General features: G+C 36.5%; 1 protein-coding gene across 2 annotated transcripts in view; it reads right to left on the bottom strand.

Annotated features, from left to right (window-relative positions):
• Positions 1-229: 229 nt before the first annotated feature.
• LOC139939194 (syntaxin-like) overlaps positions 230-13,577 on the bottom strand; it is a 77,824-nt gene continuing 64,476 nt past the window's right edge. The window contains exon 10 of one of the 2 annotated variants that reach the window (XM_071934978.1): positions 230-1,902. In XM_071934978.1, the coding sequence (XP_071791079.1) occupies positions 1,828-1,902 (75 nt within the window). In that variant the 3' untranslated portion in view covers positions 230-1,827. Of the gene's footprint in view, positions 1,903-2,836; positions 8,151-13,577 lie in introns of those variants that run through there. The other variant, XM_071934975.1, reaches the window with a different exon arrangement.

Here is a 13,577-nt window from a genome sequence, read left to right as displayed (position 1 = left end):
TTATTGAATAATATTAGCATTTAGCACTGGTTGCTATGGTTAATGGATGTAATAGTACACCTACTGCATGCAGATTTAGTATAGTCAAGATAACAATAAGTTTTGAATTCTTCATGCATTATGCAACTTACGAATAACACACTAAGCAAAAAGTTTGTTTCATTGGCTGTTTATTATCATTAAATTATCTTTCATAATTAACATACAACGATGTAAATAGAGGAGGCAATAGGTGGCGCCGTATGGGCATAAACTTATACAAAGCTGCAAATGTTTTTTTTTTTTCAATAATTGCGCTCCAAATGGTTTGAACTTGGCATTCATCCTTCTCCCACTCTAAACCTCATTCTCCCCTCCGAAATAATGTTCTGTCGTATTCACCCCCCCCCCAACCCCAACCCTTGGGGCCTGGACAAGCGCATCGATTGCCATTTTAAAATGTAATCTACCGCTTTGTATAATACAACAAGAAGTCTGGCGCGAGTGTAAAAACAATTGGTTGGTGTAAAACAAAAATGGAACAAGTTTAAATAAAAGCAAAACTATAGTTAAATGTAATATTTAGGCTATCTTACTGACAGTTTCCAATCCACAATGTCCATTACATTTGAGTTGAGGAAGGGGAGGTATGGGGGGGGGGGGGCGCTGTCATCGGGGAGAGGGCACTGTTCCCCAGTCCCACTTACTTACGCCCCCTTGGAAATAACTGTTTGTAAAAAAAAAAAAAAAAAAGTTCGCCCTCGGGGCAGCGGCAAGATAAGGTCCTTCGGAACAAAAGAGGATAGAAGCTAAAGTCTAATCATTCAAGCAAAAGTTGACCATATCACGCGATGTTAGAAACACAACCACATGAAAGTCGTGTTAGTCTGTTTTCTTCTTCTCCGAGCATGCACTGTAAAGTTACCATTATAATTCTATAAATATAAATACAATACCCAAATCTTTATTCCATAATTAAATACAAATTGAGGATATTTTGTACACATCTCAACTAAATCATAATTGTTTGAGTGTTTTCCACAGAAGTTAAGAGACGAACCAAACTAAAACAACAGCAGTTAGCAATGAAGTGACAGAAATGTATTAAACAAGTCATTGTTTCACCGATCAGTTTTGTTCTCAAAAAAATAAAAAACAAAAGGCAAGGAACAATGTAAGTGACAGATATTTATTAAACAAATAATTGTTTCACTGATCAGTTTTGTTCTCAAACAATATGAAAGAAAAGGCAAACTTCAAAAATATTATACAATATTATTTTTCTTATAACTTAATAAGAACAACTCCCGTAATTTCAAGGGAGATTAAGAGCACACTGTATCATAAACAAAGTTGTTTGTTTTTGTTTTTTGCCAAATTCGCGATCAGGGGCACGTTTTGGCGGTCGCAACACAAATGACTGTTTCTGTCATTGTCCAAAACGGCGCCTTTGGAAACATCGCGCCCGTCTGTGACAGACGCACTGATCGAGCCGTAGCTGATAGCCAAAAGCACCGTTTCGGACACGGCCTAACAACCGAAACCCATAAGTATTGGTTACGACCGCCAAAACGCACAAGACTGACACGTCTATCATTCTCGGTGTTCTGTGTTCGGACGGCCAAATTTAGTACAACACATTTTTTAAAACACTTTTCGTACTAAATGAACTACTTCCTAATGAATGATGAGTAGCCCTAACTTTAACACAAACTGAATAAACTGCACCTTCCCAGTGCGTGTTTGTCAACCTCTTTAGTTTTTGTTCTATACGTAAGCATGGTGACGTCATCATTACGGGTGACGTCATCATTACGGGTGACGTCATTATAATAATAATAATTATTATTACGCCAGAGTGATGATGGCAACGATGACGATGACGAGGATCACCCCACACAAGATGCTGATCGCAACTTGCTTCTACATAGAGGAAAGATATCGAAATTTGAAGATATAGAAGGGATGCGGTTGCAGGATGGAGGGGGGGGGGATATAGGGGAAGATGGCAAAAAGAAGTGACGAAAATTCGACAAAGAATGTGAAAACGAGAGATGAAAAAGAGAAAAATAATACAAGAAGTTAAAAGAATGGTTAGTTTATTACACGGAATGGATGCAGACATTTGAATGTTATAATTATTCTGTTTTCAAACAATTACCAATGATTAGAATTTTGAATTTTTTCTTTAGGCTAGAAAAAAATATCTTCCTTACCAGAAACCTGTTTGTTTGCCATTTTTTAGTAATACTCTCTTATGCTTAAATTCTTATCCCTTTCAACAACATTTTAAACAGTTCTTTCCTTTAAAGTGAAGAAGGTAATGGGGGTTCAAAACTGAATGTTTTACCAAACCCTTTAAAGCACAGCCGTAGCCAATAGCCATCTTAAAAACACACTGCAATGCATCTTGGGAAACCAAGTACATTTCAAAAGTAACTCTAGCAGCCAATGGATGCAATAATGTCAAAATATATAACTTTGCCAGGTTTTTTAGTTTTGTATTGCATTGCTCTAAAATCAGCGCACCTAGTTTGATGGTTAGTGGTGATTTTTTTGGACTTGGGTTTGGATTTCACCCAGAATCCATGTGGGCTATCACCCAGTGTGTTCTTTGTGCTACTTTGCAGACAATTAAAAATTTTTGTTGCGACAGAACTTTTATCTTTCAAGAATTCCCACAGAAACTCTTTAAACAATATTTCAGCCATAACAGAAAATACACAGAATGGGAATAAAATGTGGTCGAAGGGGACAAAATAAGACCATAAAATAAAAAGTAAGAACAAAAAGAAGACTGAACCAAATCCATTAACAAGCAATATATTATCTGCAGACAATGATGATGATGTTTCTTTTAAATAGTTTGTTCATTTATTGTATTCTACAGATTTTATAAACAATATCAATGACACATCAGAATCATCTTTTAATAAGCATCTTAGTTAAAAACCACACATTATTCAGTGGCTCTGTTATAGTACCATCATTTCACAATAAAGTATCAAAATAATTTGCTAAAAGTTGAGGAATAGAACAATGATAGTTAAATAGGCCTGTAAGAAAGAAAACAAATCAAATTGCATATAAAAGACAAAGGAAATGTACATAATTGGTTTACACATTATTTGTCACAATTTTATTTTTTGCCCGCTCTCTTTGTATTTTTTTTCAATAACCAGAAAAGTACAGTGTAATTTATAATGAGTTAATATTGAACTAGAGTAGATATATAGAGCATACACTATTTGCATACATTTTTTTTCCAATAAATAAGTAGAATTGTCTTTGTCTAAAACAATATCTGGTGCCTAATTGCTGATTGAAGTCAGAATACCTATTTTCGTTTCCTGCAAGGGGAACACTGGCGGCCACAAAACCTACACCAATCAAACTTTTCACCAATAAAGGCAATGTCAAAACTATTGGACCACAGGATAAAAATTATAGCAATGTGTGACTTTCGGGACGCTAGTTGGCGGCAGATTTACCAGCTGTGGGTTTCACAAAGAGTTGAGACTAGTCTTATCTCGAGTTAGGACAAGTTACTCGTTCTAACTCAGGACTAGCCTCAAGTTTTAAATAACTCCTAAAGGGTCCTAGGACTAGTCCTAAGTTAGGACTATCGTTGTGAATTCAACCCCAGGTAAAAGTATTGTTTTGGTAATGTACAAACAATAGACCTTTACGCAAATACTCAGCGCCCGCGTAAAGCTAGAAATTAGGTGCATTGTGGTCTAGCTGGTGATCAAACTTGATCCGTAGCTATCCCACAAGGCACCTCATTCAACAGTTTGCATTTGCGCAATGGTATTTGCGAAAGGGTCTATGGACATGGTAAGTCTGCTGCCACCTAGCGTTCAAAATATCTCCATACTATGAGCAACAGCCACAGCCATGATCCATAGCCATGAGCCATAGCTGCAAGCCAGAGCCACAAGCCATAGCCACAGTAATCGATTTTGCACACTACCTAATTATCACTGCAGTCATCACATTATGATAAACCATCACACATTACATGTACCCGACTATTTTCAGTCAAGCCTCGCTATGAGCTAAATAAGATTCAATACAATTTAAAATAGATAACTTCCGATAGATTGTCATCCCTCAACTTGGAAAGCGATTCATCTCCATCTATTTTCAGTTTCAGTTAAAAAAAAATTCAATAATATTTCTGACTAAATGTTGTCATCTCCTACAAATACAGTCACAGACTTTATTAAAATGGAATATAATTGTAAACATGCCATCAAATCCCTACAACTGTCTTGTCATGATTGCATTATTTCGGCATTTTTATTGACAAGGAAAACATTAAAATTTGATCTGAGAACAACATTAGCAAAGGGTGTAAAAAAGAAACACTCAAATCACTTGCTCTATGCTCACGGTAAGTTTTAGAGAATTGCCAGACATTACCTTCAGTTTTGTGATGTACTAATTTCCAAAAGATAGAGTCATCATGTGATAGGAGAAATAAATATAAAACCGCAACCTTACCCCATGTTAAAATAGTGCAGATTGCCATTTTATTTGATACCCTTTAAGTGAAAAATTGGTCAACAACCAAATCATCTAATGGCATCATTCTGAGACAAATTTGTCTCTGCATAGCCTTTTAAAGACTTGACGAGCTATTGACTCACAACTTTTCTGACTTTTCAAAGGGGCAAGAACAAACCCTGGAAATCAGACTTTAGTAGGAAGAATATCATGCCTGCAGTAAATGATGAAAGGTTATTGCAATGCAACATTCAAGCGTGTATGGGTTAAGTACCTGAAATACGAACAGACGCAAAATCCCTGCAGTCTTACTTAGTGGGGAACTTTAAGGCCCTAGAGGGCAGCAAAAGGGGATTAGGCCGTGTTTCCGAAACGGAGACTTTGGCTTATGCTACGGCTAAATTAGAGTGTTTGCCAGTGATGAAGAATAGGCAGACGTGCCCGATCTAGCCGTAGCTGTAGCCTAGCCGTAGCTGTAGCCGAAGCCACCCTTTCCAACATGGCCTAAGCAAGTGAAAGTACCAAATGTCTGATACCCAATGTCTGTGTTTCCAGTCCAAAGTATCCAAATTGCACGTAGAAATTACGATAAGCGTGTAAATACTTCCACTCCTAAAGTAAGCATTACACTTTATAACACACGGGGACAATAATTCCCAAAATGGCGCAACCAAGATTATTGTGCTATTGACCTCAGGTGAATCGGGGTCAATAATGGAAACAGTAATTGCACTGAAAAAAAACTTGACTGATACGATACAGACCTGACCCGATGAAGGTACAAAATGAAATCCTAAAACATTACTTATCATTTTCCCTCAATCTTCTAGGGAATATTCTGTCACTATTGCTCTACATGAAGCGGTCACTACCGAACAAGTCCCACACTGTACTGCTGAGTGCTTAAACAGCCAATTAAGGATGATCTCAAATATATAGATATTACCGTTTTCTAACAGCTGCAGTCCATCCAGGAAACATAAAAAATAGAACGAGTCTCTTACCTCACGTTAAAACATGGTAAAAATGGGTTTTCTCCAGAACGCTCCAAGCCAAATTTCTGAAAAACGTGGGGTCAAACAAACCCGCGCAACAAAGGAATCGTGACGTCAGTGGCGGCTATTTGGTGTGGAAATGCCAAAGCTGGAGAACTGTGTTCCAAACCAATAGGGGAAATCCATCACTGGCGTCCATGGTCATTATAGATAATAGATAAGCCGTTTTTGACTCTCGGCTGAAAAAGCCACGCGGCCGGGTGCATTTTTGACTCGATAAATTTATTACTAAATGCAAATTTTGAGAGTAAAATAGTTATTAACCGGTATCTATTTGGCCATAAAAAGGTAATAGCTAACATATTGAGATCATCATTTATTGGCTCTTTAACACTTCAAAGTCTTTCACATTTAACCACAAATACATATCTTCAATTAAGCATCTCAAGCTGACTGATTAAGTATGAGGTTTGTCAATAGACCTTTCAAATGAAATGACAGAATCAGGAGAAAATTTAATTAAAATCGTCAATCTTTGATAACCCATTTTTCTCTAATTTAAAAAGAATTTAAATTATTCTCACTATAATTAGCATTCAGAGCCAAATTTCATGACAGTTCTGCTCGGCACCGAGTTTGGCCCAAAGAATCACACACAGGACACCTAGCAAATAATTATACGCTGAGCAGTGCCATGAAACTGGGCCCTGGTTTACTGTCTAGACTAGGTACACAATTTACAAGCATTTCAATTTACAGAGAAATTAACTTTTATACAAATGTGGCTGAATCAAAACAAATGTTCATTGAAACAGCTACAGGTGGCGGAATGTAAAACGCTTAGTAGTTCTTAAGCTTTTAAACTTGTAAGTAGGTATCCAGAGGTACTGCCCATCTAGTTACATATTATTCAGAAATTTACTAAGCACAGATCTATCTTGCTAAGTTGAAAGAGTTACCTGCCAAAATGCCATGTTATGCTGCTGCAACTGTTTACTTGTTTTTACCTTGAACACAAATTATTTTGTTTATCAAAATAAATACTCAGTGAAACTTATGGTGTTTTTTTTTTTTAGTGTTGTGCATTTGCAGTTCTAAAAACTGTCAGTTGCTTTTGAAACTGATTGAGAGGGTGCCAGATTTATACATTGGACAGAGATCCCAACAAAGAACTCTTCAATAATACCCATTATTACTAGGCGGATAAATTGAAAGTTTGCACAAAGCTTAGTATCTCTCAAATAGCACCTTGATACTCCAAGGCATCTCAACCATAGAGGGCGCCAGAGTACCAAGGAGAGGATCCAGTTTCAGTTGATTTCCATTTCTTTCAAAACACTGAGAGACTTTAGAAAACTAGGCGCAGCAGACTTACCTGACAAATTTGTATAAATTTTATTGTTTACGTATTTATGAGCATTCCATAGAACTAGAGGGGGCACTGGCCTATAGACGCCGCCCGGCATGCTCGCAAAAAAAAAGGTGACAAAAACAGCATTGAACAGCGTGTGTTTGTGCAGCCATTTTGTAAGTTGACAAAACTGCACCGCGTAGCATTCAATAAACACAAAATTCAACGTGTACTTCATATACAACGCGCATACAGATGCGGCGTGCGTTTGTGTCTCCATGCGGTCCCGTCAGGTTTGTGCAGCAGCATCACCAGTGCGCCCTCTAGTTCTTATACATAACTCTATGGAGCATTCGCACATTACCGGGAACAATGGATTCACTTGGTAAGCCACCTTGTGTCCCAAAAGTTCCCATTGCATATGTTTCTAAGTTGCTCATGTACACAAGAAGGTTATGACATTATAGTATTGTCTCCATTAAAGTTATTCTTGTGAAGCACAAAATGCTACTATTGTTGGTCTTTGTCACTTGATGGTATCCTGATAGAGGATTAACCGATATCCTAAGAGAGCTCCAATCGGAGTAGAAGTATACCACAAAATAATAGGATAGTTTGATCGACAACAACCAGTGCTTGATTTCACAAAACTCTAAGATTTAGTTTAAGATGAGTTGTCAGTATCACCATAGTGATTTGTATTGTGACATCACACATTGCTAAGAGTTATTACCAGTGTTACACAGTTTAGACCAATCTTAGCTCTTTGTGAAAGTATTCTCATCGCAACTTCCATGACCAATTGAGTGTTCACAGGTTTGTGAGAAACGGCACCCTCTGAAGTAATGAAGTTTTCGAGAAAGAAGTAATTTTCCACAAATTTAATTTCGAGACCTCAGATTTAGAATTTGAGGTCTCGAAATCAAGGATCTGAAAGCAAACAACTTTGTGTGACAAGGGTGTTTTTTCTTCCATTATTATCTCGCAACTTCGACGACCGATTGAGTTCAAATTTTCACAGGTTTGTTATTTAATGCATATGTTGAGATACACCGAGTGAGAATACTGGTCTTTGACATTTACCAAAGTGTCCAGTGCCTTTAAGCATCTCTATGAAATTGTGCCCCGTTATGAAGTGCAACCGACATGCAACCCGTGGTAAGTGCACACCGTAGCCCCCTCCTAGATCCTTTGGAGGTAGATTCCTAGTAGAGAAGTGATGTGATGGTTTACCCCAAAGTAGGAACTATAGATGCTACCAAAATGACTATCACCAAAATGAGAACTCCACAGCATATCAAGATGCATATCTTTTTCTGTGGAGGACAAAAAGTTAGAGTGAAACGTTAAGAAGTGTAAATGGTGTTTGAAGCTTTGCATGTTGTGAAGAATAAGAATAACTCTAAATACAAATATAAATTGTAGGCTTGTGTGAAATCTCTTTTGAGGGAGTGTTGGCCCTGCAAGTCTACTATTTATATTTATATTTATATTTATAGTTGTTCTTTTAAAGAAGTGTGTGCAACTTGTGGGTTTTAAGACGTGGTTAAGTTGATGGGAAAAGGAGTTTCAAGGTAGGTTTGATGATGAAAAATTTCAATATAAAACCTGGAAGAATTACATACGTGAAATGTGACTTTGAATAAAGAAATTCATATTTTTGACTTCAAATTGCAATTTAATTTAAAAAAATATCATCTCAAAAATCATCTGCTATAGGCTGGAAGAAACAACATAATCAATGATCCCAGATTCTTCTGAATCTAATGTGTTTGTTTACATCAAAGATATTTTAGAAAACAGTTACAGAGTGTATGGGAATAGTCTGGGTGACAACAAACACACACAAAAAGAGAAATACAGAACATAAGAAAAATACAAACACAAAAACAACACTTTCGTATCAGAAATTTAAAAAAGAATTTTTTTTGTTTTTTAAAACTCCAGTTTGTTATGTTGAGCAAGTTCGGGTGGCGTCTAGACCGACTAGACTATAACCAGAAACCATAGAGCCCAGGGAGATTGACTATTTTGAACCATGCATTGGAACATGGTCAAGATGGTTAATTCGAGAGCTACACGTCGCAGCTCTGGTCAAGTATTCGCTCACTGCTCTTGCTTATTTCTGCAGTACTAGCAGCGCCAGAACCGTAATATTTTGGGTCTGAACAAATTTATACAAGCATGTAGAAAATGAGATTAACTCTAATAATAATAATAATAATAATAATAATAATAATAAGACTTGTAATGCGCACATATCCACCCTGCTGGGTGTTCAAGGCGCAGTAAACCAAAACAAAACAAAACAAAAACACAACACAAAAGAAAAACAGACACAACAAAATTAGTCATTGAAAACCTGTGACATAAGATAAGTTTTGAGAAGAGACTTGAATTTTGCGGTACAAAGACAAGATCGAAGATTAAGTGGTAGAGAGTTCCAGATGCGTGGCACGGCTACAGAAAAAGACCTGTCACCCCATGAGTGTCGAGACTTGGGTTCAATGAGGAGAACAAAATTTCTTTCTTTATGAAGACTATACATACAAACAATTACACATTAATTTAGAATTAAACAAATTCAAGAGAATTACACAACAAACAAATGTGAACAATACAATATAAGTTGTACATACCCTCTGTAAGGTCTGCTTATCTTTTCAAATCAAGAATTCAAATTTCAATTGATAACTTTCTTTGGCAAAAACAATTAAGTGCAATTGAACCTCAGTAGACTATTATAATGGTGCTACAATCTTTAAGCCCCCTTCCATTCAAAGTTAAGAAGCGGACCACTTTGAACGACGTAACTAGGCATTTTACGCTAATACACAGCTAGCGCAGAAATTCCGCGCTTGCACTTGCGCAAGTGAAGAACGATGATCGCAAGCACAGAATTCGGCAGTAAGCAGAGCAATGGAATTGGGCCCTGGTCTTTGGGTATACATGTACTAAAGTGCCATCATGACTTATTTGATGAGAACCATTAAAAAAAAAATTATGGGATATTTCATTGGAATACACTGGCAATTAACAATTTTGAAAATGATTACTTGATGCTCATTTAACGAAGAATAAAAAGAGTGTATGAAACCAATGTTCCAGAATGTTTCACCTCTGGTAATCACTGACTGATACACGAATCCCAGAAAAGGAACTTTCTCTAACCTTGGCTTGGATTGACTCCGGCTTCAGTATACATTTGATGCTGAGCAAGCCAGTAAAACACAGACTGCTCCAAAATGGATAATACGGATGGAACCAAAGCCTAATGAAAAATGCTATACAGGACTAAGGCCAGGCACTTACTTCCTATCCTAGCCCAAGACGTCACTGGTCAATAGTGGATAGTGTAATGTGGTTGTACACTGTCCACTATTGATCACTGACATCTTGGGGCCAAGACTAAGCACTTCCATGCATGATGTTACAACATTGCATATTGTAGTTAAAGTTTTGATCATGCTTGTAGTACCTGGTCTAAAGCCTCAGTCCTCAATGTAGATCACTATCATGATGCAATCATTCCAATCAATATACCCAAATCGAGGCTGGGGGTCAAAAAATAGTCTGGCACCTTTTTGAGTATCACAAAGCTCAGGCCGGATCCGAATTGGCGACTACGGCCACGGCTACGGCCGGATCGCCGCGTCATCATGCATTGAAGTATAGGACGCCCTTAGCAACACTCCTGGCACTGGTCGTAGCCGCAGCCCTAGCCACCAATTCGGACACGGCCTCAGTAAACTTCTCTGCACCTAACCTTTGCGCCATTTTGGGAGTCAAAATGTACACAAAGGAATTGGCTCCCAAAAAGGTGAAAATAATAATGGACGCGCATTGTGTGGAGAAGTTTTTCGCGCTGTGCAAGTGGTCAATAATTGCATCATCATAAAGGTCTACTAAATGGTCACCAAATACCCGACAGATATCACTTCTAACCCAGACAAAATAATGACACCAACACATAATGACAAGATATGTGTGTATACAAGATATGTTTAAAACATAAGACGCCAAAGTAAGACACTACTGTACAAAATTAAAAACATAATTTTCTTATTTACAGCCATGGGCACAATTTCATAGAGCTGCTTAAGAACAAGAGGTAGCTAAGCACAACAAAAATAAGTTTACCAGGTGAAACACCATGCCATATATGCATTAAATCTATGACTGGTTTCTTGGTTTGTTTATTTGCTGTTGTTCTTTCGGAGGGAGGGGGTGGTTGCTTTGCTTAGCAGGAAACTGATAAGCAACATTTTTGCTTAAAGGGAAGGTACACGTTTGGTAATTACTCAAAACAAATATAAACTTAAAAACTGACTTGGTATCAAGCATTGGAGAGCTGTTGATAGTATAAAACATTGTGGGAAATGACTCCCTCTGAAGTAACGTAGTTTTTTTTTGAGAGAGGTAATTTCTCACTAAAATATTAAAAGACTTCTAGCTAGAAGTCTTTTATTCCTATCTGAAAGCACACAAATTTGTCCAACAAGGGTGTTTTTTCTTTCATCATTTTCTCGCAACTTTGATGACCAATTGAGCCAAAACTTTCACAGGCTGGTTATTTTATGCTTATGATGGGATACACCAAGTGTGAACACTGGTCTTTGACAATTACCAAACGTGTACGTGCCTTTAAGCAGCTTCATAAAATTGGTCCTTGGTTCTTTACATGCAAAAGGTGCAATTGCACAAACAGTTCAATACCCGAACAAAATGACTTTACAAAAAATGAAGACAACCAAAAAATGAAGACAACCAAAAATACTAGCAATAACGACTTCCTCCTCCAAATAAAATTGAAGTACTGACATCAATTAAAAGAATGCCATATATTTTTTTCCAGGAAATGCAAATTTTTAGATGAATATTATGTAAAAACATGATCATAAACCCCAACAAATTTTATCCAACTTTGAAAAAGACACAAAGAGGACTGAAGAGTGCAATAGATGTTGACAACATAATCAAGAATCCAATGAAGGTCATTTGTAAGATTTGACAGTTTCGGTCCAGAAGATAATAAATTTATGGGATAAAAACACACGGTAGAAAAAGTGGACGAGTATTGTTATTTTAAAGCTAGTTTGTCAAAAATAAAAATTAAATGATATAGCACTCTTGTTAGAATGTTTACACTTGAGTAGCTATTTAAGTATTGATATTGTAATTATTTGGTTAGATACTTAACATTTGTGCACAGTGCAGGAGGAAAAAATTACTGTTGTTTAATCCATGTCACCAATAAACAAATGAATGAATGAATATGAAAATATGAATGAAATATTATTGATATCAATATATGTCTAGCTTGAGGCCTGATTGGATGAGATAAGTGCAAAATTAGTGCCAATGACTTTTGAAAACATTACTGATGGTGCATTTGGAAAAAGAAACAATGGCGGTGCTTTAAAAAAAATAGGTGATGACACAAGTAGACAGATAAAAGTATTACCATTCTTAATACAGACATACAGACGCATCAAATATTGTTCTAGTGGAGAACCAAATAGCGGTCTACGCTAGAGTGTTTTATTTTATTTTACATGTACTTGTGAACTCTGAGCAGAGTTTTTGTTGACTGAATTATAAACAATCAATTCTAAAGAACAAGCAAAAGCTCTAAAATTCACATTACTCTTATCTACAAAATTAGAAACTTACATCTTCTATCCCCCAGATGCAGATTAATAGTTCATGACCTTTTGACCCTTTGTAGCAGAATATATCTCTCAGATATCTGTGAAATCTTATCTCAGATATCTGTGAAATCTTAAATTTCCAAAAAAACATTTAATGACTTACTCATAATAGCTCATGGAGAACTTTAAAATATGAGCAGAGACATATATTTTGTACTTAATTGTAATCCACAGTTAGTTCTATTTTTATGCCTTGCCTTATAAAAAATATATAGTGGTTGGGCAGGTTTAAAATTAGTTGATTAGAAGAAATAAAACTAAAGTGTTCCTCTTTTTTTTATCAGTCCTGGAATTTCACGGAGGCTACAGCGACCATGGCCTCTTTTGCCCTGGGCCCAACTTCATAGAGCTGCTAAGCACAAAAATAAAAAAATTACTAAGCAAGAACTTTTTTCATGGATTAAAACTGGATTACCAACCAAATTACCATTTGTTGCTCATTGCTTGTTACTGGTATTTAGCTGTTGTTTGCTTATCCTGAAAATCATGCGGAAATTTTGGTTGTAATCATGTTTTTACCCAGAAAGAAATTTCATGCTAAGCAAATTTGTGTGCTTAGCAGCTCTATGAAATTGGGCCCTGGTCTTGGCTTTGGTGCCCCTTTTGGAAGTTTTCCCATAGACTTTAAGATTTTCCTATGAAAGTGCCCCTCTCAAATTGAAATTCCAGGCCTGCAGTACTTAAATTTACTTGAGTTTCTTGTTTCCCATAACTTGACAACCAAAAAATAGTAGGTAAATTTTATTTTCTCTGAAAGATATTACTGAAGGTATATAATTAAAATGTTTAATAATTACATCAGGTATGAAACAAATGTCACTTTAAATATTACCTCATTATCCAATAAACATCGCCTCTAATTACATTACCATAGTATGAACATTTATTTTTCTATTCTGCACAGTAAGGTAGAATGGAAATATCAATACAAAATAATTAGTCTACAAACTGTCATCAACTCACATGAATGATGCTTCCCGACTGGGACTAGACAAAAATCTTTCAGTAATATTTTGCTGGCATACAATTGGG

Source organism: Asterias amurensis, chromosome 6 (genome assembly GCF_032118995.1).
Source record: "Asterias amurensis chromosome 6, ASM3211899v1".
Taxonomy (NCBI): Eukaryota; Metazoa; Echinodermata; class Asteroidea; order Forcipulatida; family Asteriidae; genus Asterias; species Asterias amurensis.
This window is presented reverse-complemented; position numbering and strand designations above follow the sequence as displayed.